General features: G+C 50.5%; 3 protein-coding genes and 1 non-coding gene across 6 annotated transcripts; 1 reads left to right on the forward strand and 3 right to left on the reverse strand.

The window, feature by feature from the left end:
• Positions 1-427: 427 nt before the first annotated feature.
• Positions 428-7,006, reverse strand: SEC13 (SEC13 homolog, nuclear pore and COPII coat complex component). The gene is made up of 9 exons (XM_030956526.1): positions 6,740-7,006; positions 6,387-6,431; positions 5,304-5,419; positions 4,735-4,886; positions 4,074-4,207; positions 3,164-3,297; positions 2,573-2,693; positions 1,647-1,793; positions 428-1,281 (listed from the first exon to the last, which is right to left on the reverse strand). The coding sequence occupies exons 1-9, from the start codon at positions 6,740-6,742 to the stop codon at positions 1,171-1,173; spliced, it is 963 nt and encodes a 320-aa protein (XP_030812386.1). The 5' UTR covers positions 6,743-7,006; the 3' UTR covers positions 428-1,170.
• LOC115908149 (cullin-associated NEDD8-dissociated protein 1-like) lies at positions 6,799-21,281 on the forward strand. 3 transcript variants are annotated; one of them, XM_030956522.1, is made up of 15 exons: positions 6,799-7,183; positions 9,638-9,781; positions 11,013-11,167; positions 11,572-11,695; positions 12,335-12,591; positions 13,204-13,309; positions 14,410-14,555; positions 14,714-15,006; positions 15,397-15,538; positions 16,123-17,628; positions 17,988-18,083; positions 18,774-18,943; positions 19,051-19,215; positions 19,519-19,626; positions 19,832-21,281. In XM_030956522.1, the coding sequence occupies exons 1-15, from the start codon at positions 7,116-7,118 to the stop codon at positions 20,057-20,059; spliced, it is 3,708 nt and encodes a 1,235-aa protein (XP_030812382.1). In that variant the 5' UTR covers positions 6,799-7,115; the 3' UTR covers positions 20,060-21,281. The 3 variants fall into 3 exon arrangements, with proteins under 3 accessions (XP_030812382.1, XP_030812383.1, XP_030812385.1); XM_030956523.1 differs by having other exon boundaries at positions 16,123-17,517; XM_030956525.1 differs by lacking the exon at positions 6,799-7,183 and adding an exon at positions 10,431-10,501 and having other exon boundaries at positions 9,671-9,781.
• Positions 21,021-23,348, reverse strand: RPL32 (ribosomal protein L32). Its single transcript, XM_030956527.1, has 4 exons — positions 23,033-23,348; positions 22,381-22,481; positions 22,005-22,186; positions 21,021-21,449 (listed from the first exon to the last, which is right to left on the reverse strand). The coding sequence occupies exons 2-4, from the start codon at positions 22,474-22,476 to the stop codon at positions 21,320-21,322; spliced, it is 408 nt and encodes a 135-aa protein (XP_030812387.1). The 5' UTR covers positions 22,477-22,481; positions 23,033-23,348; the 3' UTR covers positions 21,021-21,319.
• Positions 22,545-22,681, reverse strand: LOC115908486. Its single transcript, XR_004061113.1, has one exon. It is a non-coding gene; the product is annotated as a small nucleolar RNA SNORA7 (small nucleolar RNA).
• Positions 23,349-23,413: the final 65 nt, after the last annotated feature.

Raw genomic sequence — 23,413 nt, forward strand, 5'->3', positions numbered from 1 at the left:
GGAATTTTAGTGTAAAATTAATTACCAAGGTTCCTGTGGTGCGGGCGGGCCGGGCAGAACTGTCACAAACCCAGGGCTCCGCTTTTCCATGGGCTAATGTTGGTTTTAAAAAGAACTTCAAAGTGCGCGAATGGGTTCACGTCCTTCTTTCTTCCCTCGTGACAAGTAAGGTTGTAAGAGCAGAAAAGGGAAGCTGGCACTGCTTACATTCTCCCTGGGAATTGCCAAGACCAAAGGAAGAGCAACGGCTTTGTAAAGCCTTGTCTCGTGATGTACCATTACAGGAAAAAAGAAACCCACCAAAAAAGCCAAGCTCTTGCAAAGCTAATTACATGGATGGGAAGATGTGACTGTGGCTTGGCTGAAGACACACTGCAGATTGCCTTGAAAAGGTAGTCCTGTGAACAGATTAATACAGCACACCAGGTTTTAACCAATAAGATTTTATTCTGTTGGTATTCTCAACAAAAAAAATCCAAACTGAGGTACAGTACAGAAGTGTGACTAAAAAAAATAAATCTTCAAACCATGGTTTGATTTATGGATGTTGGTTAAATAACCCAGTTTGAGATTATTATATAGCAAAAGACATATGCATTCCACTACTCCTTTTCACCTTCAAGAAAGCAAAGAGACTTTCACCAAGCACACATTATTTTCAGAAAGACACAAGTACAACAACATCACTGTTACCAGCAGGGCTAGCTAGCACACTACCAGCTAACCCAAGAACTCCAACCCATTTCTTCACTTGAAACAAAGTTCTGGTCTTTGAGGGCACAGAGCACTTGTCCCCTGCATCAAGGAGTATCACACCTTGTTGTTTTGACAGCTTCTCCCTGTTCGGTTGAAGCATGTGAACTCTGACCACAGCACAGCCATTCAAATTTGACCCCTAAACCAGAAAAGCAGGGAATAATTCCTACAGTATCAAGGAGTAGTATCAGGCACTGTACTTGGCTATACTGTTTATCTTAAATTTAAGGGAATGTCAATTAAGGCTGATTATCAACATATTGTAGCCTCCCAGTAATAGAGTGCTCATAAAATTGGATAATTGTTTCCCATGTTCATGTCCAGTTTAGATAAAATCAGTTCTCTTCCAGCTAAAGACACACTGCAAATCAGGGACAGTGACCACTTGTTGCAGCTGGAGTATTCCATCGTGCATCACTGCTCATTCTGCTGCCCTTCTGTCACAGCAGACACCCCTCCTTGGCCCTTGTTCACGTCGCTGATACACGCCCACAGCCCGTCCACCGACTCCTTCCACAGTGTCACCTCAAAAACAGAGCAGGAACAGCTTTCAGCTTTAAACATATCCTGTTTCCCTTTTCCTTGTAGCTACCACAGCATGGGTTTGGTGATAGCCTGCAGTCATATGAGGAGAGTATGTGAATTGTCAGTACCCCACAAAATCAAGTTCAGCCTGCATTTCTACCCTCCAGTAAGGACTCAGAATGCAGTGCAAGTGGTTTCCAAAGGTTATGGTCTTCCTGCCCTCCTGATTAATCAGAAGAAAAAATGTCCCCATGGCAGCAAAGGAGACTCTATGACAGCCTTGTGTTAAACACATGACAACAGTGTCATCTCAGCTCCTCTGGAAACAGGGTGCACAGGGTAAAAGCCAAGGCAGCAGTACTCACTTTGTTGTCTCCTCCAGACACTGCGAGGATGTTGGCAGTGATGGACCAGCTCACGTGCCAGACAACATCATTGAACTTGTGCAGCAGCTTTGGCGACCAGGAGTTTCCAGAGGCATCGTCACACGTCCAGATAAACACTCGGCCATCCTGCAAAAGCACAGAGACCAAGGCTGGGCACAAGAAACATAACCCTGAATTGCCCTTGGAACTACATTTCCAAATCACAGCTCTCACACCACCCTTGATGTGTCTGCATGGATTTTTGCTCAGCACAGCAAGGGGCTGTCTCCTCGCTATGGATAAAGGCAAGGCAGAAGTACAGCTCTGATGAGAAAAACTAGCAACAAACAATGACTTGCAAATACCACAGAAGAGCCCCCAAAATACATATATACCAGCTGAAATACTTCCCCAGAATGAGATTTTGTTTTCCACTCACATGGCAGGAGCTCACTAAGCAGTCTTCTTGATGTTAAAGAAATAGATTTTACAGATTAGCAACAAGAACACAACAGCCAATATAAAGGCTGATGACATCAGAGCTGATTAAGAATGCCAATTATTAGAAAACAGTATTTTTAGAAGGAAGTTCAGTAAGTTTGATCCAAAACCACTTAATACGACATTAGTTGGAAGGTCTTCCTCCTAGTGAGATCATCCTGCTCATGATTTTCCAACCACAAGCCAGTCTTTGGTACAGAGGCACACACACCCATAAACCTTTATCCAGAAATGCTTCTATTGGGCTTCTGAGATTGGGAAGAACAGGAGTCCAAGGCTCTTATGCAGAGACCCAAATATAGCAAAGGATGGCCAAGATGACCTCTTAAAGCAGCTCTATCCCTATGATTCCTTCACTAGAGAAATGGGGAAGGAAGAAGTGAGCACACCTAGTGCTTGCCCCCGTCGCTCCAAAGAAACCTCACCTGTGAGCAGCTGGCAATGGTGCTGGTTGGCAAACCTATGGATGGAGCCCAGGCCACATCTCGTACCCAGTCACTGTGAGCCTCCAGCTTCTGCTCTTCTTTCCACTGACCCTCTTCTTCCCTGAAAACACAAATATATCGTCAGAAGGGTAGCAGCAGCATCCTTTATCATCTCATGCCCTGCTCGGGAAGGCTTTGGATTGTAGCATTCAAACTCCTTGTTCATCAATACAATACAAAGCACAAGCGTTCCCTACTTCTCCAAAAAATCTCTATGGCTTGAACTGACAAAATCCCCTCCTGGGGACAGAAAGCAGCACAGGCAAAGAAACTCTGACCTCTGCTATTACCAAAGCGGTAACCAAAGACCATTACAAAGCCACCCTTGGAGACAAAGATCACACAGGGCTGGCACAAACTGCAAGAACCATGGGAGATACTGTGCATTACTAAGTTTCCATTTTTAAAACACTTCTCTAAAACAGTAATTCAAAGATGATACAATAGGGATGCCAAAAATATTACTTGAGATACTAACAGGGACACTCAAAGCCCAAAGTGTCAGGTTTTATCTGGCGACAGGGCACTTACTTCCAGATCTTGACCAGGTTGTCACAGCCACCAGATGCAAATCTTTTGATGTAGTTCGGCTTTTGACCAGAGGGTTGTTCTATAAGGCTTCCTGGTACAACAGCAGGAGCCCAGCTAACTGCATTACATCCAATCTAGTTAATGAAAAGCATCACTGTTAAAAGTTGATTACTTAATTAACTAAATAAATAGATAGAGGCTGCTGAGAGGGTGAAGAACGTGTAGCATACTCTCCATTGAGAATGGGGAATAAACCCATCTCAGAAAAACTGAAGTCTTGCACAATGCTGGATGAATATCGGATGAATAAGAAATCCAGACGCAGAGTAGCCTCACTAAAGCACTTACTCAGAAAGCCTGAGGTAGCTAAAGGTATTTGCACACAAAATCGTTCATCTTGGATGTGCAAATAGGTGAGACAGAAACCACAAAGACAAAGGCACACACAGTTGCTACGATTTAGGAATACAGGAGCAGAATCAACCTTCGGTCCTAAGCTGAATTTCTTTCTACTGGGGGCCACTGCCATTAGCTTATTACGTTCTGCTGAAACAAAAATCTCCAAAATTTTGGGAAAAACAGGAATCCCATAGTTTTTTCCAGCTGGTGCAGGTATTCTTAGGACAAAGGCCATTTCTTACCAGGTAACTTTCAGCACTGTGTTTAACAATAATGCTCGATAAACAGGGATTGTCAGTGCTGTTTAGTGAACTTCATCATACTTCCACTTCATTTTAGTGACTAAAAAGTATATCTGCCTACTCTGGATGAACTGAAACTATTCTTAGTTCTGGATGTTTCACACAATTTCATCGCATTTCAGTATTTATCTACTCAAGTCTCTGAGGCATCACCTTGGTCTTGTCTGTAGCTCTGGGAACTCTAGGCTGCTCCAAAGGACCAGACTCACCGTGTGTGCATTGCTGATCTTTTTGACTTCCCATTGCCCATCACCCGTGTAGCTCAATAAGGAAATGGCCCCGTCAGAGCTGCCACAGGCCAGGATCAGTCCATAGTCGTGTGGTGCCCAGCAGACAGAATTCACTGGGAAGGGTGAGACAGACCAGATTACAGCACAGGGCCTACCTAAAACTGACTGACCAATTCACTGACTGGTATCAGTGGCATAGTCACCAAAAGCAAGTGGCTTTGAAAGCTGAGAATGAGTCAAATTTCAGCAAAAGCCAGCCAATTAGCATTGTTTACTGAGTAACAGATCTGCATTGGGAGGGTAAATCATCTGAACACAACAGTTTCAACTCTAAAACAAAATACAGCATGATAAAATGCAGTCTTTCTAAGTGGAAACAGTATTTTCCTCAAGAATTCAGTTCCCAGGCATCTGTATTTGAAAGCTGACTTATTTGTATAACAACACCTACAGACACATGGTATGAATCAGCAGTGGCTTATCCAGCAATACAACCTTAGGGAAATGTCCTGTATACATTTACTCTCTCTGCAGTTTTTATCCTTTTCTTTTGGATAGAGGCTTTCTTCCTTAACACAACAGATTTATTTCAGTCTTACCCTCAGTCTCCCTTCCAGCTCCCCACTCCAACCCTCCATACCTGAAGAATCATGTCCTGTGTACTCGTAGGTCTTTTCCCAAGTGCCATTTTCTTCCTTCCAGATAATGACCTTCCTGTCATAGGAACAGGAAGCCAAGATATTCCCATACATAGGATGAGCCCAGGCAACCTGCCACACGGGACCTTCGTGCCTGCAAGAAACAGCATCATCAGGAAAAGCTGAGAGAAACCCCTTCCAACTGCAGCTGCCTCACAGACCACTGCTGTGAATTGCTGCTCGGGAAGGGATTAGAGTTCTGACATGAGGAATGAGTAATGCTTAGCATTAGATGGCAGTGTTAGTGCCCTGACACAGGGCTCTCACTGTCACAGAAAACAATTCACACTTGTATCAGTCTTGAAAATCACAGGTGCAAAGTACTAAATGAAAGACCAAGCCCCACTGTGCTTCCCACTGGGGCTTCGTCCCCACCCCAGCCCTGAGTTTTTCAGCACAGTCTTGGAGGAGCTCACCCTGGAATTCAACCTGCACACTGTGCTGCCCAAGGGCAAAAGGACAAAGCACCGAGGTTTTGCCCTGATTAACCTCTGGTGTTGTGCCATCTCACCCCCTGAGGTCGGCAATGAGGATCTGCCCCCCGTTGCGGACATCGAAGATCTTCACGGAGCGGTCTGAGGAGCAGGTGGCCAGGCGGGTGCCGTAGTAATCCATCTGTGCATCGTGCTGCGAGCAGAGAGGGAGAGCTGTGCTCAGCACGGCCTCTGAGCACCACTGCAGCACAGCCGCCCCGGGCCCCACACAGCGGGCACAGAGGAACCCTCTTAAACAATCCAGCCGTGCCACACAAGCAATTTGTTTCCCCAGCTGCTTCTCCAATCACTATACAAATGTTACACAGAAGGAATCCAGGGAATTCTGAGCAACCACCACAGCATTTTCATGACAGGGAGTTCAGGCTGCTGACTACAAAGCAGTGACAAGTTATGTATTTCTGTTTCTTAAAATGTGAAGTGGGTGTACAAATACTGCTCTTAATTATATTTGAAACTTCACCATTACCAAGCCATAGAATCTTTAAGGCTGGAAAAGACCTCCAAGGTCACTGACTACAACCTTTGACCAACGGGTGTCACTTGTCACTAGACCAGAACACTTCCTACCTCATCCAGTCATTTCCTGAACACCTTCAGGGATGGTGACTACACCACCTCCCTGGGCAGCCCTTTCCAATGCTTGATAGCCTCTTCTGTGAAGAAATACTTCCTGAAGAATTACGCTTATCTAACTGGGCTCCTTCCTCCAACAAATTACTTTGAAACCTTTCTTCCTACCCATATTAATACATCTACTCCCAGACGCATCCACTTAAAGGAAAACCATTTTTATCAGCTGAAGGTCTGTACCAGCAAATATACGCATATCTCTATTATTTCACAAAAAAGGGCAGAAACAAGCCTTCACATGAAAATTAAGATTTTAAATAATTTCCTCTTTCCTCCCAGCCAAGTTTTTCTCTCCAGACAGTATAAAATGGCAAGATCAGGCTTTCAGACAGCATTCTGCATCCAACACCCCACGAGTGTGCTCTTCCACGAGCACACACATGCCGCGCTCAGTGCTCACAGAGAGCCCCAGAGCAGCTCTGTCACAGCAGCCGCCGGACCGGCGGAGCAGCTCCCCGCACACTTACGATCATGTCCTCGTGGGACGTGTCCACGGTGTTAATGACCGACACCTGCGGGGAGAAGGAACAGAACGAGCTCAGCACAAACAACGCGCGGCCGCGGCCCCTGGAGCCCCGGTCCATCTCCGGCCGCCCCGCCGGGTCCGGTGTACCCTGTGCCGTGCCCCGGGCTGCCCGGGCCGCGACGGGAGGCCGCCGCTCGGGCCCCGCACCGGGACGCCGCCGGTTCCCCGCTCCCCCCTGTCCCGGCGCTGGCGGCTGCCTCGGCCCCGCTCGCCCCCCTCACCATGGCGGCGGCCCCGGCCCCGCTCGCCCCCCCTCACCATGGCGGCGGCCCCGGCCCCGCTCGCCCCCCTCACCATGGCGGCGGCCCCGGCCCCGCGGCGCTCCCGGCCCGGTCTCTGCCCGCGCGCTCAGACGTGGCACGCCGGTCCCGCGCACAACCGGCCCCGCCGCGCTCCGCCCGCCTGCGACGACGTTCCGCCCGTGCCAGGTTCCGGGGCCGGCCACTGCCTTGGCTGGGCCGGGAGAGGGCGAAGGCGGGAGCGGCCACTGTCCCGTCCTGCCCCGGCGCCGCCAGCCGAGCCCGCCGAGCGGCCAGAGGCACCGCCGGGGCCCGGACACAGCTCTTCATCGGCCCCCAAAGCCGTCCGGCCCGGCTCCTCCCGCCGCCTTGGGGCCGCCCGGCACGGCACGGAGCGGGCGGCGGCCCCGGAGCCCGCAGAGCCCTCCGCCATGGCCAGCGTCTCCTACCACATCTCCAGCCTGCTGGAGAAGATGACCTCCACCGACAAGGACTTCAGGTGTGGCACCACGGAACGGGCCCTGCGGGCGGCAGCCACCTGCGAACGGGGCCCTGAGAGGAGGGGGCTGCCAGAGAGGGGTCCTGCCGCGCCAGGGGCGGGTGCGCAGGGCACCTGAGATTTGCATCACTTGTATTTACAGGGTGTCCAGGCGACTGTAAGTTGTATTTACAGGGTGTATAGCAGACTGTGTCCTAGCTGAGGGGGGATGTAGATTAGCTAGAGGAGCTCCCCTCCCTTGCCTAGATTGGTGCCTGGTGAAAGTGGAAGGGGGAATAAGCCTGGGCAGCTGGACTCCAAGTTGTTAGTTCTTTTGTGAATAAAGGACATCGTAGCAGACATGCCTCTAGTTTGTTTTGATAATTTGTGAGATAGTCAGTGCATTAAAAGGGGTGAGTAGACCCCAGTGTCCCTGGGTGATGGGTGCTGCACATACTGGCTCTGCTCAGGCTGCTTGGAAAACTTTTTCTCTATGATGGGAGAATGTGCCTTCCTAACAGGACTGAGATGCTTTTATTTCTTTGTTTATGTCAGCAGAAAAGTTGGCATCTTTTTAGGGTTAGACGGATGGCTCGATATGTAAGGCAGTCTATCAAAAAGTAATTAAAACTGACATGTATGAAAGATTTCACTCCTTAGTATATTGTTCTCTCAGCATCATTCTGGAAGGTAATGTTTGGGCCAGACTTGGTATTTTGAGGTCTAAGAGAGAGGTTAGTAATAGCCTAAAAGTAGGTTGGTTTTTGTAGAAGCTGCTGATGTTCTCAGATGTTAAAATAGGTACTTTATAAAGAAGTCAGTGATGGAGCAGTTGTGCAAACAGTTTGTTCAAAGAATTTACAGTTAACACTCCAAAGGAGATGTGCCTGACACCAGGCACGTCATGTCCCAGAAGTACTGCAGGGCCACTTCTCCCAGCACATGGCCAAGCATGACCTGTTATAGGGCCAAGTTTCTCTTGTTCCCCTCACAGATGGATCTGTAGGTGAGATCCTAAGGTCCTGGGGGGGGAGGGGGGGGGAGGAGGGAGGAGAGGAGAGAGGGTGCAGGATGGCAGAACGGGTGCTGGGCAGGATGGCAGCGAGGGCAGAGCGGGTGCTGGGGCAGGATGGCAGAACGGGTGCTGGGGCAGGACGGCAGCGAGGGCAGAGCGGGTCCGGGGGCAGGATGGCAGAACGGGTGCTGGGGCAGGATGGCAGCGAGGGCAGAGCGGGTGCTGGGGCAGGACGGCAGCGAGGGCAGAGCGGGTCCGGGGGCAGGACGGCAGCGAGGGCAGAGCGGGTCCGGGGGCAGGACGGCAGCGAGGGCAGAGCGGGTCCGGGGGCAGGATGGCAGCAGGCAGCCAGGCCAAAGGGGGATGTGCTGCTGTGGAAGGCTCTGTTCAGCCCGTGGCCATAATTGGTCATGCTGGTTCGGCACAGACGCTGAACTGCGGAGCGCAGCTGAGGAGCTCTCGCAGAATCAGAAATAGATTGCACATTAACATCTTAGGGCACGTTACTGCTGTTTGCTCACTCTGGATTTCGGGCTGGCTGGGGAACACCGCAGCAATCCCTCGTTCCAGATGGACCTCATTGCTGCTCAGGAATGGGCTGGCAGATTGAAGCCTCAAATGAGGACCTGTACATGAGAGCTCTTGTGTGCTGAATGAGTGACATCAGAGCCTAATTTAAAAAGGAGCTGTCATTTTGTAACAAGAGAGAAGGACTTCGAGGTTCCTGTCAGACATCCATTATGTGCAGGGCTAACATTGGAAAGCAGCTAACACGCGATAGCCACACTGAGATTTCTTAGAACCTCTGACTCCTATACCAGCACCTTTTACTTTCCTGCTCCTGGGAAAATAGATACTTTCCAGAATTTCTCAATATCCATTCTGTTCCTTTTAGAAAACTGACTGTCAGTTGGGTCTTTGTTTTTCTTTCTAATCTGGAGTGATAAATACTCAATTGGTTTTGCTCACAGCAATCTAAATATAGCCTAGTACACTTCTGAGGTGTAGTTTGCATGGAGTCATTACTTTATTTTTTCATTTTTGAAAGTGAAAGGACTTGTCCATGTCTGGGGTCATACTATCAGTGCTAAGTTAGCCAGGAAGAACAGAGCCAGGTGAATTCTTAGACCCCAGACTGCTTTTCCTAGGCCAGGTGAAAATTTGGTGAAAAAAGCGATCATGATTTTTTTCTGGCATAGTTAACCATGTTCATTTAGTCACTGAGAAAAAATACACATGCTGAGTGCCGCTTTTAGAGTTTTTGTTTACCTGACTCCTGTTAGGTAGTTATCTACTTGTAAGATAGTAATTTTCCTTTTTCTTAGGACAGTGTTTTAAGTTACTCTTTGGTAGTGTGTTTTCATACAAGCACCAGTTGCCAGATTCTGCCCAGGTGATGCAAAGGTGATGCATTTGTGTCTGCGCATCAGCCAGTCCACTTTCTCCCTGTGTCCTTTCAGGTTTATGGCCACCAATGACCTGATGATGGAACTGCAGAAAGACTCAATAAAACTAGATGAAGACAGTGAGAAAAAAGTTGTGAAAATGCTTTTGAAATTGCTGGAGGACAAAAATGGGGAAGTACAGAACCTTGCTGTCAAATGGTAAGAGCCTAGACATTAACAGCCATGTTCCCTGGCACTAATAAAGCCATCACAGACTGCAGAGAGTGTGAGAGCAAAGCTTGGCCCTTGACACCTCCCTCAAACCTCCCCTGCAAGGGACTTTGCCCTCTGTTGCAGGCACTGCACTTTCTCCCAGTGTAGACACTCGCAAGGGGTGAGCACACAGATACCTTTGAAGCAGCAAGAGATGATTTTGGAAGTACTTCAGTGTTCCTGTTATAAACCTTACCACATGGAAGGCAGAGCCCTAGGATTTTATTTCTTCAGGGAAAAGCACACTTAAAAATTTTGCTTATCAACCTCTTGACCTCTCTCAGGCTTTGAAATCCAGTGTCGAATTTCTCCATGGAACTGTCTTTGATAGCAATGGTACTAAACATGTACAGCCCTTATGGGCTTTAATTTCAGGTCCAAATCCTTCTCTTCAAGGGAGTTTTAATTGAACTTTATAATGCACTTGGATTTTTCCCTGACTTGACTCTGAGTGCAGCCTGTGCTGTTGCTTTGCCTTTGACCATTCCCATATTTTTTTAATCCACATAAACAAAAGTAGCAGGTTCCTCTATTAGCGAATCCTCTGATAAAGGGATCCTGCTCCTGACATGTTCTTTCCCATCTCTTTCCCCAGCATGGCTAAGTGGGCGTGTTCAGTCTAGAAATGCCATTGAATGGCTCAGTTCACCCCAGGGCTCCAGAAAGGTGGGCCATTTAAAGACAACTTTGGGTTCCTCTATTTTTTCCTGCTGTGGATCCTATTCATATTCCCTTCTTTTCGACCATGTGCTGCTTCTATCCCTGTTCTTTCCCTGTTATCTTTGGCCCTTTCTTTCTGATTCCCACTGTCCTGACTTCTTTTGGCCCTGCTCCTCTCTCTGCCTGGTTTGGGTTGGTTCATTCTGGGTTTTAAAGCCAAACAGTTGGGCGCTGAGCAGAGGACCAACTTCTCAACCTCTTTGCCTAGTTATCTCTGGTGGTATCTGCAGTAAGTCCATCTCATTGCAATCTCTCATCCATCCAGAGTGTGATAATGAGGAGGCCTCAAACTGGAACCAGGAAAATTTCCTTCCCATGCCTAAGGAGGTGCTTAGAGCGAAATGTCAGTCATTCCCAGATAGGTGGCCAGGATCTCTAAGAAGGAGCAGTGTGATGGTTTGAAGGACGTGGACAGTTGGATTAGGCCCTTCATCCTGACTGGCTTCTCGTCCTGCAGCCTGGGCCCGCTGGTTGGCAAAGTGAAGGAGTACCAGGTGGAGACCATCGTGGACACGCTCTGTACGAACATGCTGTCAGACAAGGAGCAGCTGCGAGATATCTCCAGCATCGGCCTCAAAACAGTTATTTCTGAGCTGCCACCAGCTACCACAGGTACACTGGCTGTCCCCATTTGTCACTGAGGGGTGGGGAGTCCCAGCCTTTAGTAAACAGGGGAAAATGTAGAGTCCAGAGCCTAGAAGTTACTGATTCTTTACTCACCTGCCAGAGGACAATCTGTGAAATCAGGGACAGTAGAGCTGAGGTACCAATGGGATGAAAGGCAGAATTAAATGAAAACTTGAGCTGTATTTGGAACTGTGTATCCCAAAAATGCATCAGCTTTTCAGGGGATACATGAGGCTCCCAGCAACAGGATTTTCCTCTGCAGCCATCTCATGAATCTGTCCTGATTAGGTCTCCCAGTGATGATTTCTTTTTTCAGCGTACCAGGAATTGAATGGTTCCTAGCAGCAAAAAGTGTTAACTAACAGGAGGGAAAAATATCTCTCTTGCAGGTTCCACCATGACAGCAAATGTGTGCAAAAAGATCACAGCCCAGCTGACAGGAGCCATTGGCAAGCAGGAGGATGTGTCCGTGCAGTTGGAAGCTCTTGACATCCTGTCAGATATGCTGAGCAGGTACCAGAGGATTTCCTTCTGGCAGCTGTGCATAAAAGGGGGCTGCAGGGATGTGTCTGCTTTTGATTTCTTTTTTTCTCTAATCCTATTACTGGGACTTAAAAACACAGGATTTGGTTGGCTGCTCCTAGGGAATATCTTGAGTAGAGCAGGTCCCCAGCAGGGATGAGAGATAACATGCCAAGCCTTTCTGTGCTTGGGAATGGCAGTGCCTCTGGTGATGGATCCCAGAGAAGCTTAGCTCACACAAACGTGGAAGGGTGAGGGCAAAGCAGGGAGGTTTATTTTAGCCCTATGAGCCCATCACATAAGCTTTTTTTTTCTTTGCTGCCTCATGTTGCATAATTCAGAGTGACAGTGTCGTATGTCATCTGCATGCAGGAAATTATTAGCACACCCTTGGGTCATCCAGAAGGACACAGTCAAAAACTCCTCCACAATGGAGACAAATCACCTCTCCCTGTGTTTGACAGACCAAGTCAGTGTTCAGACCAAAATGACAAACCCATCCTTCTCCTCCCCCTCCCCACAAGGTGCATGAAGTCTCCAGAGCTGAAGGATTTTCAGATTTGTTGCTGCCAAGAGGGACTTTTTCTGAGCCTTTGACTTTCACCTTGTGCCTTGTTCTGTTCATTGCAGGTTGGGAGGAGCACTCTACTCATTCCATTCCGCCATCCTGACCTGCCTGCTGCCCCAGCTGACGAGCCCCAGGCTGGCAGTTCGTAAACGGGCCATCATTGCGTTGGGGCACCTGGTCTTGACCTGCAGTGGAAACATCTTCTCAGAGCTTACAGAGCATCTGCTGGCAGAGTTGAAGAGGAACGAGTCCACATCTACCACCAGGACGTACATTCAGTGTGTGGCTGGCATCAGCAGGCAGGCTGGGCACCGCATAGGTAGGATGAGCACCTTGAAATGATGCTGGGAAATGTACATGCATTTTAGAGCAGGTCCTCTTAGTGGTAAAAGAAGTGTGCTCGTTGTTCTTAATGTATTAGTGGCTTCTGCTCGTGATCCCCTCTGTGGCTCTGGTCTGGTTCTCTGATCTTCACCTGGAAAGGAGACACCAGAGTATCTTTTTGGCTGCCCTTTGCTAGTGATTATGGTCTCCCCCTCAAGATCTTCCAGCTCTTGCCTGGTTTGAATTAACACCTCTGTGAACCAGGTCAGTGGATTCACCCACTTTTAAATGACATAGGGGATGGCAACATATTGTATTACTTGTGTAAAAGACCTGCCAGAGTTGAGATTAGGTTCTAAGAGATCTCTAATGACAGCTTTTCCTGTGAGTGAAATGCCAACAAGGGGCTGCAGACAGGGAGTGGGGATTGGCTGCTGTAAACTGCCACAGCTGGTTTTGGTGGGCTGCTGGCTCCTTGCCCATGAGGTCTGGGGCAGGAATGCTCTACCAGGCACAGGAAGGAAGTGGCAGCTGGCTGAGTTCTCAGCTGCCCAGGTGAATGAAGGCTGGAGTGGATTTTCAGTGCTGTTTGCTTTGTCTTTCCCAGGAGAACACCTGGAGAAGATAATTCCTCTGATCGTTCAGTACTGTAACGTGGATGACGACGAGCTGCGAGAGTACTGTTTCCAGGCCTTTGAGTCCTTTGTGAGAAGGTGTGTGCCCTTGGGGAATGCCTCTGCGCCATCCAGGGCATCTGTGTCCTCCTGGTGTAGATATCCATACATTCAGCATCCTCGAAGGAGGGCCTTCCTGCAAGTATTCCTGTTGGGAAGACAGTTCACATATGAAATCTCTTCTGCACATGCAGAGTTGGACTGGAATCATGAGCTGCTTTACCTCAGCATGTGAGGCTGTCCTTCTGTATTGGTTTTGCAGGAGTGGGAGTTTTCCTTGTCCTTCAAGTGTTCCTTAGCCAGAGGAACTGCCTCGCTCCTGGTGCCTGGAGGGAGCTGGAGGCAGCAAGGGGGTTGGGCAGAAGAACTGCTGAGCTGCAGCTCTCCTATTGTTTGGTCAAACATTTACTGCTTAGAAAAGGAGCCCTGCAGAGCTGTTGAGGTGTTCTCCCAAGGAAGGGAGGATTCAACCAGGATCTGTATGTGTGCATTGATACATACAGGTAACCAAGGGCCACCATCAAACCACAGCTGAAATGCCAACAGTAGGTTTATTTCTTTATCTTGCTAATTATACTGGGTGACAGAGACACATGGGGACACAGGCTCTGTTTGGTGTTTGGCTTAGTTATCCCAGCTGAGAGAAGGGCAAGGGGGCTTGCTGCCTGCCTCACTCTGACAAAAGGCTTCCTGCATGTTTGTGAGAGTGTATTATCTCTCCACAGGAATTGCACTTCTGAAAATAGACAGAGGATGAACAACATTAGGTATAATAAATGGAGTTTTCCCACACTGACATCTTTAGCCTTCCCAGTAGCAAGGTTACTTTGAGTAAAACTATTCCCTCCTCGCCAAATCTTCTGATTTTAACTCAGTCCTCCCAACAGGGTGAAGGCAATTGATTTATTTATTTGTCATTAAAAAATTATGCATCCTCCCCATAGGAGATGTTCCTTCCTGCTGTGCATGAAGCAAAGATGCTCCTTGCTTTATGTACAGCAGGAAGGAACATCTTTGGTTTAACTCATATTATCAAAATGGTCTGTGAAGCACTTTGTGATCGTTTTGAGATTAATATTATTTGGGTATTGAAAACAGCTTAGTCTCCTACTAACTCTTACAATTTTCATTTGTGATAGGTGCCCAAAGGAAATGGACCCTCACATCTCAGGTGTGATGGGACTATGTTTGAAGTACATTACCTTTGACCCAAACTACAACTATGATAATGAGGAGGAAGAGGAAGAGATGATGGAAACTGAAAATGGGGAGGATGAAGAGCAAGGTGCCTGCTTGTGAGGATGGCTGTGCTCAGCAGAACACGCGGTTAACATTTCTCCCCTTCCTGCTTTCTCCTCCTGGAGAGGGCAGCTCTGAGGATCAAGTGATCCTTTAGCTCCATTTTCTCAAAATTGCACTTGTTTCCCCTTGTGTTGTTTCTAGAAAGCGATGACGAGTACAGTGACGATGACGACATCAGCTGGAAGGTCCGCAGGGCTGCGGCCAAGTGCCTGGAGGCCATTGTCAGCAGCAGGCACGACCTGCTGCAGGACTTCTACAGAACTCTCTCCCCAGCCTTGATAAGCAGGTTCAAAGAGAGGGAGGAGAATGTCAAAGCTGACATCTTCAATGCTTACATCTCCTTGCTGAAGCAAACACTGCCTACCCAGAGCTGGCTGCACTCTTCGGGTGCCTCTGGCAAGGATGACATTCCTTTGACAATGCTTCGGAACCAGGTGTGTGAGCAGGTGGTGGCTGGGCTAAATCACAAAGCAATGAGAAGCAGGTACCTTGGGAATGTGGCTAGCTGAAGGAGCCCTGGGGCAGGCATCTAAAGGGCCCCAGATCCAGAGAGGGCTGGCTGTTTACTGTCTGTCTCCTGCCATTCCCGGGCTGGCACAGCACAGGAACGAGGGAATACAGCCAGCACTGCTCCTCCACCAGCCCTGGCATGTGTGCAGCTGAGGCAGGGTGGCTTCTGGGTGAAGTGTCTGGCTGGTACCTTAGTACAGCTGTTGCTCGGGAAACTCACTGAATAAACTGTGGTGGAAATGTACCAGAGTGAGCCTCTGAGAGAGCTGGGGTGACTGAGGTGTCCCCTTTTCATTTGCTTCTCCAAACTGCAGGTTCCCAACATCATCAAGGCCTTGCACAAGCAGCTCAAAGAAAAGAGCATAAAATCCAGACAGGGTTGTTTCAGCCTTCTGACAGAATTGGCCAGTGTTCTTCCCGGCTGCCTGGCAGATCATATACCTGCACTTATCCCTGGTAAGCTTGTCTGTGGTCTGGGGTAACGCAGCAGGGCTGGCAAAATCCATTCTGAACACATGTGCTTCTTGCCTGTGTATTCCAGTTTTACTCCTGTGAGTTATTCTGCTCAGCATTAGGACAAACATATGAAGTTCTGCTTTGTGCTGATGTGCTGAACAGCTCCCAGATTAATTCTGGCCTCTGCACTGAAAGCCAGGATAAAAATGTCAAGTTCATTTCCACGGTCCCCTGACAAGATGCTTTTGGGAGGGCCTATTCCAGCCTCCTCTGAAAGTAGCTGGAATTGTGCTGTTACCACACTGAGATCAGAAATACAAATGCCACTTCCTTTTGCAAAATGCAGTGGCATTTAAAAAAATTCTTTATATTGACTGATTCTTTAATTTGCACCACCACATTTTTCTCTGAGCTCTCTGGCTGGTGGGCTTATGAACCATCCCACTGCTGGAAGGCTCCTGCCTTTGCTTTTGGTGTGATTGTAGAGTGAATATGAGAAAAATCTCCTGTGATTGTCCCTTGCTGGATCCATGAACCTCCTTCTTTGGGAAAAATATGACATCATCATATTTTCTTCTGCACAGGTATTGTTTTCTCCTTGGCGGATAAATCCAGCTCCTCCAACATGCGGATCGACACACTGTCCTTCCTCCACGTCCTTCTCTGCAACCACCAGCCAGAGGTATTTCACCCTCATGTCAAAGCCCTGCTGCCTTCTGTTGTCACCTGTATTGGAGACCCCTTTTATAAGATCACGTCAGAAGCTCTGCTGGTGACTCAGCAGCTTGTGAAAGTTATCAGGCCTTTGGACAAACCTTACACCTTTGATGCCAAGCCCTACGTGAAGGACCTTTTCCCTGGTACTCTGAAGCGGCTGAAGGCAGCTGACATCGACCAGGAGGTGAAGGAACGTGCCATCTCCTGCATGGGACAAATAATTTACAACTTGGGAGACCATTTAAGCACTGACCTCCAGCCAACCCTGAAGATATTTCTGGAGAGGCTCAAAAATGAAATCACCAGACTGACAACAGTCAAAGCATTAACCTTAATTGCTAGTTCTCCACTTAAAATAGACTTGAGACCCATCCTAGGGGAAGGTCTCCCCATTCTAGCTTCCTTCTTGAGAAAGAATCAACGTGCCTTGAAACTAAGCACTCTGAATGCTCTGGACATCCTGGTGAAGAACTACAGTGACAGCCTCAAGCCTGCCATGATTGAGGCTGTGCTAACAGAGCTCCCCGTCTTAATAACCGAGAATGACATGCACGTGTCCCAGGTGACCATCATGTTCCTCACGACTTTGGCCAAGGTTTATCCATCCTGTATCTCCAAGATCAGTGGCTCTGTCCTTGCTGAAATCTTTCAGCTTGTCCACTCACCTTTGCTTCAAGGAGGGGCCCTGAATGCCATCATCGACTTCTTCCAGGCACTGGTCCTGACAAAGACAGCTGCCATGGGTTACCCGGAGCTGGTGAAGCAGCTGACAGCACCCGTTTACTCCTCGGGCTCGGCCGGGGCCTCGCTGACGTTGCACAAGCAGGCATATCACTCCATCGCAAAGTGTGTGGCAGCCCTGTCCTCAGCTTGCCCTAAGGAAGCCCCTGCAACAGTGAACCAGTTTGTCCAGGATGTGAAAAGTCCCAAGTCCAGCCCTGCTGTTCAAGTGCTGGCTTTCCTCTTCCTGGCAGAGGTGGGCCGCACCACGAACCTCAGTGCTCAGAGGGAGCTCCGAACCGTCATCCTGGAAGCGTTCTCTTCCCCCAGTGAAGAGGTGAAATCCGCCGCTTCGTACGCGCTGGGGAACGTCAGCGTTGGCAATCTGAAGGAGTATCTGCCCTTCATGCTGAAGGAGATCGGAAGCCAGCCCAAGCGACAGTACCTGCTGCTGCACTCCCTGAAGGAAGTCATCAGCTGCTCCCCAGCTGACAGCCTCACGCCTTACGTGGAGGATATCTGGGCTCTGCTCTTCAAGCACTGTGAGTGCACAGAGGAGGGGACACGCAACGTGGTGGCGGAATGCCTGGGGAAGCTGACTTTGGTGAACCCTGCTGAGCTGCTGCCCCAGCTGAGGAAACAGCTGTCAGCAGGTAACGGGTAGGGCAATGACCAGAGCAGGGAAATGCTGCCTTCTGATGGGAATTCATTTTGTAAACTGCTTGTGGCTACAACAGGGAGCAAAGCCATTTGAGAAGAGAGCAAGTAACAAGATGGATCTCTGCAAGGAGGATCAGAGGAGCACTGGTCCGCACAAGAGCAGGAAGGTGCAGGGAACAGGGACTACACAAGGAGAGTGTGCAGGAGCAGATTCAGAGAGTTGATAAGAAGAATCCTCTACTCCCTTATAACACATGTATAACAGGATCAAGGGCAGAATATGTACTACAGAGTTACAGCAGTGATTTTCTCTCTTTATTTTTCACTGTTTTTCTTCCCCTCTTCATTGCAGGCTCCCCACATGCCCGGAGCACGGTGGTTACTGCTATCAAGTTCACGATTACAGACCAGCCTCAGCCTATTGATGCTCTCCTGAAAGGCTGCATAGGTAAGCTGGTTTGGACAGGGGTGTGAGCTGGGGGCATGGGAGGTTGGGTGTTGTTAGCAGCTCAGGGATTTTCTATTCCTCTGTGAACCTCATCTAGTCCAGTTAGTTTTTATCAGGGTTTCTCAGCTTTTGGGATTAAACAGCAACACTTACTGTGAGTCCTTGCTAACTGCACTGATGCGTTGCTTTTGGGCTTATTCCATTGTTTTTTAGAGTGCTTAAGTTCTTTCTGCATGTAAACTCAGAATTCCAGCACCCCACAAAAAGGATCTTCAGAAGTATAACCTACACGAGGAGTGTCTGATGTCCAGGGAGCTCACAAAAGGATCTACTGTATAAAACTGGCCCTTCTGTTTCAGAGAAGTTTGATCAGATGGGATCTAAGCAAGAAAAATCCTCCACAACTTCCTTGAATAACAACGCTTCTGATTTGACTTTAGGGTAGAGTAGCTAGAGTCACATCATTTGCTTTTATGCCCAAATGCAGGATAGTCATGTTTCTTTACTGTATCCCAAATGGAGGGAGAGAAGGCATCTCAAATAGCTCTGACAGACTGTGCTACTAATTATTTTACCATAAATGCTCTCATAACCAGCCTCCTTGAAATACATCCCAATATACTTTAAATTACTGCAAAAATGTTGCAGCCTGTTGGCTGCAGGACTGACTAATGTGCTCTTATCCCACAGGTGACTTCTTAAAAACTCTGCAAGACCCAGATCTGAATGTTCGCCGTGTGGCTTTAGCCCTGTTTAATTCTGCTGCTCACAACAAGCCTTCTTTAATCCGAGACTTGCTGAACTCAGTCCTCCCCAGCCTGTACAATGAAACCAAAGTGCGGAGGGAGCTCATCCGGGAGGTAACTGGGCTTGGCAGGGGGCACACGGTGACTCACAGCAGTCTGCAAAGCCCCCATGGAGCTGCTGCTGTCTGCTCTTTGGTGACAGCGGTACTGTCTTGGTTCAGGTAGAGATGGGGCCATTCAAGCACACAGTGGACGATGGCCTGGACGTGAGGAAAGCCGCTTTCGAGTGCATGTACACCCTGCTGGAAAGCTGCCTGGACCGGCTGGACATCTATGACTACCTGAACCACGTGGAGGATGGGCTGAAAGATCACTATGACATTCGGGTAGGTGCTCTGCCCTGACTGATGTTATGTTCTGCGTGGGGCCTGAGCTGCAATCGGGCTGTGTATCCCCAGAGCCCCGTGGTGCAGTGTCCCCAGGGCTGTCAGCCCTTTGCAGACACCTGCAGCACTGCGCACACCTGGGCCAGCTGCAGCTCCAGCCCCTGTCTGCCAGGGATGCGCTTGCAGCTCTCAGCAGAGCCCCTTGCACAAGTGCAGAGGCGCTCAGCACTGCGGGTACAGCCCAGCCTGCCAGCAGAGCTGGGTGCCCCAGAGCACCCACACGTTTTCTCCCCTCCTGGCCAGATGCTGACATTCATCATGCTGGCACGGCTCTCGGTGCTCTGCCCCAACGCTGTGCTGCAGCGGCTCGAGCGGCTCATCGAGCCCCTCCGGGCAACCTGCTCCACAAAGGTAAGAGCAGGATCGTGCAGGGCCCGGGGTGGGTCCTGCCCGAAGCTGCCTCTGCTCCTGGCCTTCTCCCTCAGTGCTGCTGAGCCACCCGCTTCCATCACTTCCCCAGCTGGAAAATTCTCTGCTGGCCTTTGCTGCTGTGTTGGTTCTGTGCCTGTATGGGCTTTTCTAAATGCCAGCTGAAAACAGAGCTTTGGATTTGCAGGTGAAAGCTGGTTCAGTGAAGCAGGAGTTTGAGAAGCAGGATGAGCTGAAGCGCTCAGCCATGCGGGCAGTGGCTGCTCTCCTGACCATCCCTGAGGTGGAGAAAAGCCCAGCAATGGCCGAGTTTTCATCCCAGATTAGATCCAGTCCTGAAATGGCATCACTTTTTGAGAGCATTCAGAAAGATTCTGCTTCCCTCCCCACCTCGGAGTCAATGGACATGAGCTAAGATGTTTTTCCCCACCACCCTCCTGGCCTTGGGATGCCTCAGCCAGACGCCAGCTGGGTGGGGAAGAACAAATGCCACTGGGCTGCTCTTCTGCCACAGCCACGTCCCTGGACAGCCCCAGGAGAAACTGCGGATGGTGTGTTTAATGTGACAGCTGGACGTGACTGGCTTGATCCAGCTGCCTTCCTATCGGACACCTCAGAGAATTGGAATGACACCTGAGATCAGGGAATACAGCCTCACATAGGGGAGGGGCTGGAAGATGAATATTCCCATTTTTCAGGAAGTTTTAAGGGGTGCACAAAGCAGTCACAGTTGTGGTTCCATGAACAATGGAAATTGCTTCCTCAAATACTCCTTACTGCAGTACAAAGGTTTTTAATCACTGCACATGCACTTTCTACCTTAAATTGCCCAAGAATGTATTTATAGTGTTTAACTAAAAAGCATGGCTAATAACTGGAAGCCATGTAATAATGAGTTCATCCCACAGGCCTTTTGGGAAAGAAGACTTGCACCTGCCAAGCTGCTGAGGCTGCACAGGGCAGGAGGGTTACCTGACACCCCCACCCTCCTCCTGGGGCTCCAGTTTGGCATTTGGGCAATATGAAGCTTTGTTGCTTGGCTTTCATATTTATGGTTTTGACTGCAGAATACCTCAGCCATCTTCCCTGAGGGATGATTACTGACTGTTTCAGTGACAAACCCTGCTTAAAGCTTTGCTTTGCACTAACACTGGCTTCTCTCTCCCCTTGGAGCACCTTGGTGTTGGTGTCACCAGCCACAGGGGTCTGCTGGTCAGTGTCAGTCACAGGTCTCAGAGGTGGCACGCAGGAGCCAGGGGTGGCAAGCACACAGCCCATAGCGGCTGCTGTGCTCAAATACTGCTTTGTGCAAGAGAAAATGCCTTAAGAGACAAAGGTTCTAACAGCCAACTAGAGGATGAGGCAATCATGACACATTGCTCTAGCCATGAACTGCTCCGTGCTTTTGCTTCTCTTTTGACAGAGTGGTTGATGTGAATTGTGTTTATAGTGCTGTGTGAAAGGACATCTGTTGTCTGGGTGGTATAGAAAATAAAACACACTTTGAAGCTGTGTACCCTGAGTTCACTGACCATCATCATGACACTGCTCCTCAAGTGCCCCTGACAGCAGAGCCCTGAAGCCAAACATAGGCTACTGCCCCTCCTGTGCCCATGCAAAACAGAACCCGAGTTGGACTGAGGCTTTATTAAATACACCTGTGCTGCAGAGGCTGCTACTCGTTCTCCTCGCTGCGCAGTCTGGCGTTGGGGTTGGTGATCTTGATGGCGAGCTGTGCGGCCCTCTCCACAATCACCTTCCTGTTCTTTGAGGACACGTTGTGGGCAATCTCTGCACAGTACGACCTGTTGGAGACACACAGCGTTGGCCTGGGTTCCAGCAGCACCCAGAGGTGAGGCAAAGCCCTCTGGAGCCAGGCCACCATGGGACAGCTTTGGAGCTGTCCTGCCAGCAGTACTTGGGCACAGCTGGGCTCAGGGGCATCACTGCACGGGCACTGAACCTTGACTCCCACCCCTCACTGGCCTGAAGCAGGAGCTCCCCTCCAGAAAAGCTCAGCTTTTCCTGTGAATGACTCAGTCAAAGGCAGTCGATAATTATTGTTCTTACTACTTTGTAGCAAAAACAAGCACTGGAGCAGACTTGTGCCCAGGTCTGACCCAGAGCCCCAGTTCTGACTGAGGTTACCAGTGATGTGGCACAGCCTTACTCGCCACCGTTGTGTATTTTTGCCAAGGGGATGAGACTGCCAGCCCCAAGGCCTCTCTGTGCCCCCACCCTCCAGCAGCCATTCACTGAGAGAACAGTAATGGCATCTATGCTCTCAAAGCAATGATTTTCCTCGTTTCCCCCGACCATGCCACCTCTCCCAGGTGAGAGTACAGTCCCCACACACTCACTTGTTGCTCATCATCAGCACTTCCAGCTCTTTTACATTGTGGACCAGGAACTTTCTGAAGCCTGTGGGCAGCATGTGTTTTGTCTTCTTGTTGCTGCCATAGCCGATGTTGGGCATCAGGATCTGTCCCTTGAAGCGCCGGCGCACTCTGTTGTCGATGCCTCTGGGTTTGCGCCAGTTGCGCTGCACAAATGCAGAGAGCAGTTACAAAACGAGACCACCCTGACCACAGCTGGCCTGAGGGCTGCCTACACCGGCCCCCACACTCCCTGCCCAGCTGCTGCAGCTTGGCACCATCCTGTTGGGCTTTCCTTCACCACCTACACCAAAGGCACCCCAAAAGTTATTGTCCTGAGGAAGCTGCAGCAACTCCTCACCTTGATCTTGACATAGCGGTCAGATTGGTGCCGGATGAACTTCTTAGTTCTCTTCTTGACGATCTTGGGCTTCACGAGAGGCCTGAGGGCAGGCATGGTGGCTGCGGGACAGAGCGGGGTGAGCGAGGGGCGTGCCCCAGGTGCGGTGCAGCTCCCCGGGCCACGCGTGTCGCAGACTGCCTTCCCCCAGGGGCCACGGATGGGCCGGTGAGGGAATGGGTCTTCGTCTGCTGGGGCTCTTCCTCCCGCCTCCGAAGCTGGCAGAGCACTGGGAGCTCTCCAGATGCGATCCTGGGAGGTGCCGCGGTGTCATCCCCGCGGCCCTGCGATGCTCCTGCCCGGAGCCCGGCGCCGCATGCCGTGGAGACCAACAGCGACCGAGACCCCCCGGCTGCGCCCGCCCACGCTCCAGAGGCCCCGGCCCGGCTGGTGACCGAGCGCGGCCGCGGCGGCCCCGCCGCTCGGGAAGGGGCACGGATGGGCCCCCAGCGCCGCCCATCCTCCGCAGGCAGAGGACCGGTGCCGGCCCGCGGGAGCTGCTTTCCGTGCCACGGGGAAAACATGGGGCGGAGGGGAAGGGAAAGGGAGGAAAGCGGTCCGTGCCAGAAGCGCCGGGGCCCGGATGGCCCCGGATGGCGCGGCCGGGACTCACCGGTGCCGATGGCGCGTCCACCGCGGGCCGGGCGAGAGAGGGAGGGGCCCCGCGCAAGCGCTTATGGGACACGCGGGCGGTCCTGGCAGGGCGTGTGGCGCTGCGGCCGCGCACACTGGGCACCAGGCACCGGCGGGGCGGCGCGGAGGCCAGGCCGCCGCCGCGACGAGGTGGCACCGGGCAGGGAGGTTCAGTCCAGCGCGGGCGCCCAGTTCGGTGCTTCCCGCCCACCGGCACGGACAGCGCGCCTGCTACGGGGCTGCCAGGACCTGTCTGCGTCACAGCGCAGGCTGTGCCCGCCAGCCGCTTCCGCCAGTGCGGGCGGGCGGACGAGCGCCACCCGGCGGCGCGGCGGAACCGGCCGGGCCCGCTCGGGCTCTG

Source organism: Camarhynchus parvulus, chromosome 12 (genome assembly GCF_901933205.1).
Source record: "Camarhynchus parvulus chromosome 12, STF_HiC, whole genome shotgun sequence".
In the NCBI taxonomy this organism is placed as follows: domain Eukaryota; kingdom Metazoa; phylum Chordata; class Aves; order Passeriformes; family Thraupidae; genus Camarhynchus; species Camarhynchus parvulus.

Bases quoted from the DNA above. Each gene is read 5' to 3' on its own strand.
- SEC13 (XM_030956526.1), bottom strand. The intron at 5,420-6,386 runs GTAAGTGTGCGG...CTCTGCTCGCAG, and splicing joins CGTCCCACGAGGACATGATC to CACGATGCACAGATGGATTA. The intron at 4,208-4,734 runs GTATGGAGGGTT...CACCCTTCCCAG, and splicing joins CACAGGACATGATTCTTCAG to TGAATTCTGTCTGCTGGGCA.
- LOC115908149 (XM_030956522.1), top strand. From the start codon at position 7,116: ATGGCCAGCGTCTCCTACCACATCTCCAGCCTGCTGGAGAAGATGACC. The intron at 12,592-13,203 runs GTAGGATGAGCA...TGTCTTTCCCAG, and splicing joins GCAGGCTGGGCACCGCATAG to GAGAACACCTGGAGAAGATA. The intron at 17,629-17,987 runs GTAACGGGTAGG...TCTTCATTGCAG, and splicing joins GAGGAAACAGCTGTCAGCAG to GCTCCCCACATGCCCGGAGC.
- RPL32 (XM_030956527.1), bottom strand. From the start codon at position 22,476: ATGCCTGCCCTCAGGCCTCTCGTGAAGCCCAAGATCGTCAAGAAGAGA. The intron at 22,187-22,380 runs GTGAGGAGTTGC...GCATTTGTGCAG, and splicing joins ACCGCTATGTCAAGATCAAG to CGCAACTGGCGCAAACCCAG. The intron at 21,450-22,004 runs GTGAGTGTGTGG...TGTCTCCAACAG, and splicing joins GTGCTGATGATGAGCAACAA to GTCGTACTGTGCAGAGATTG.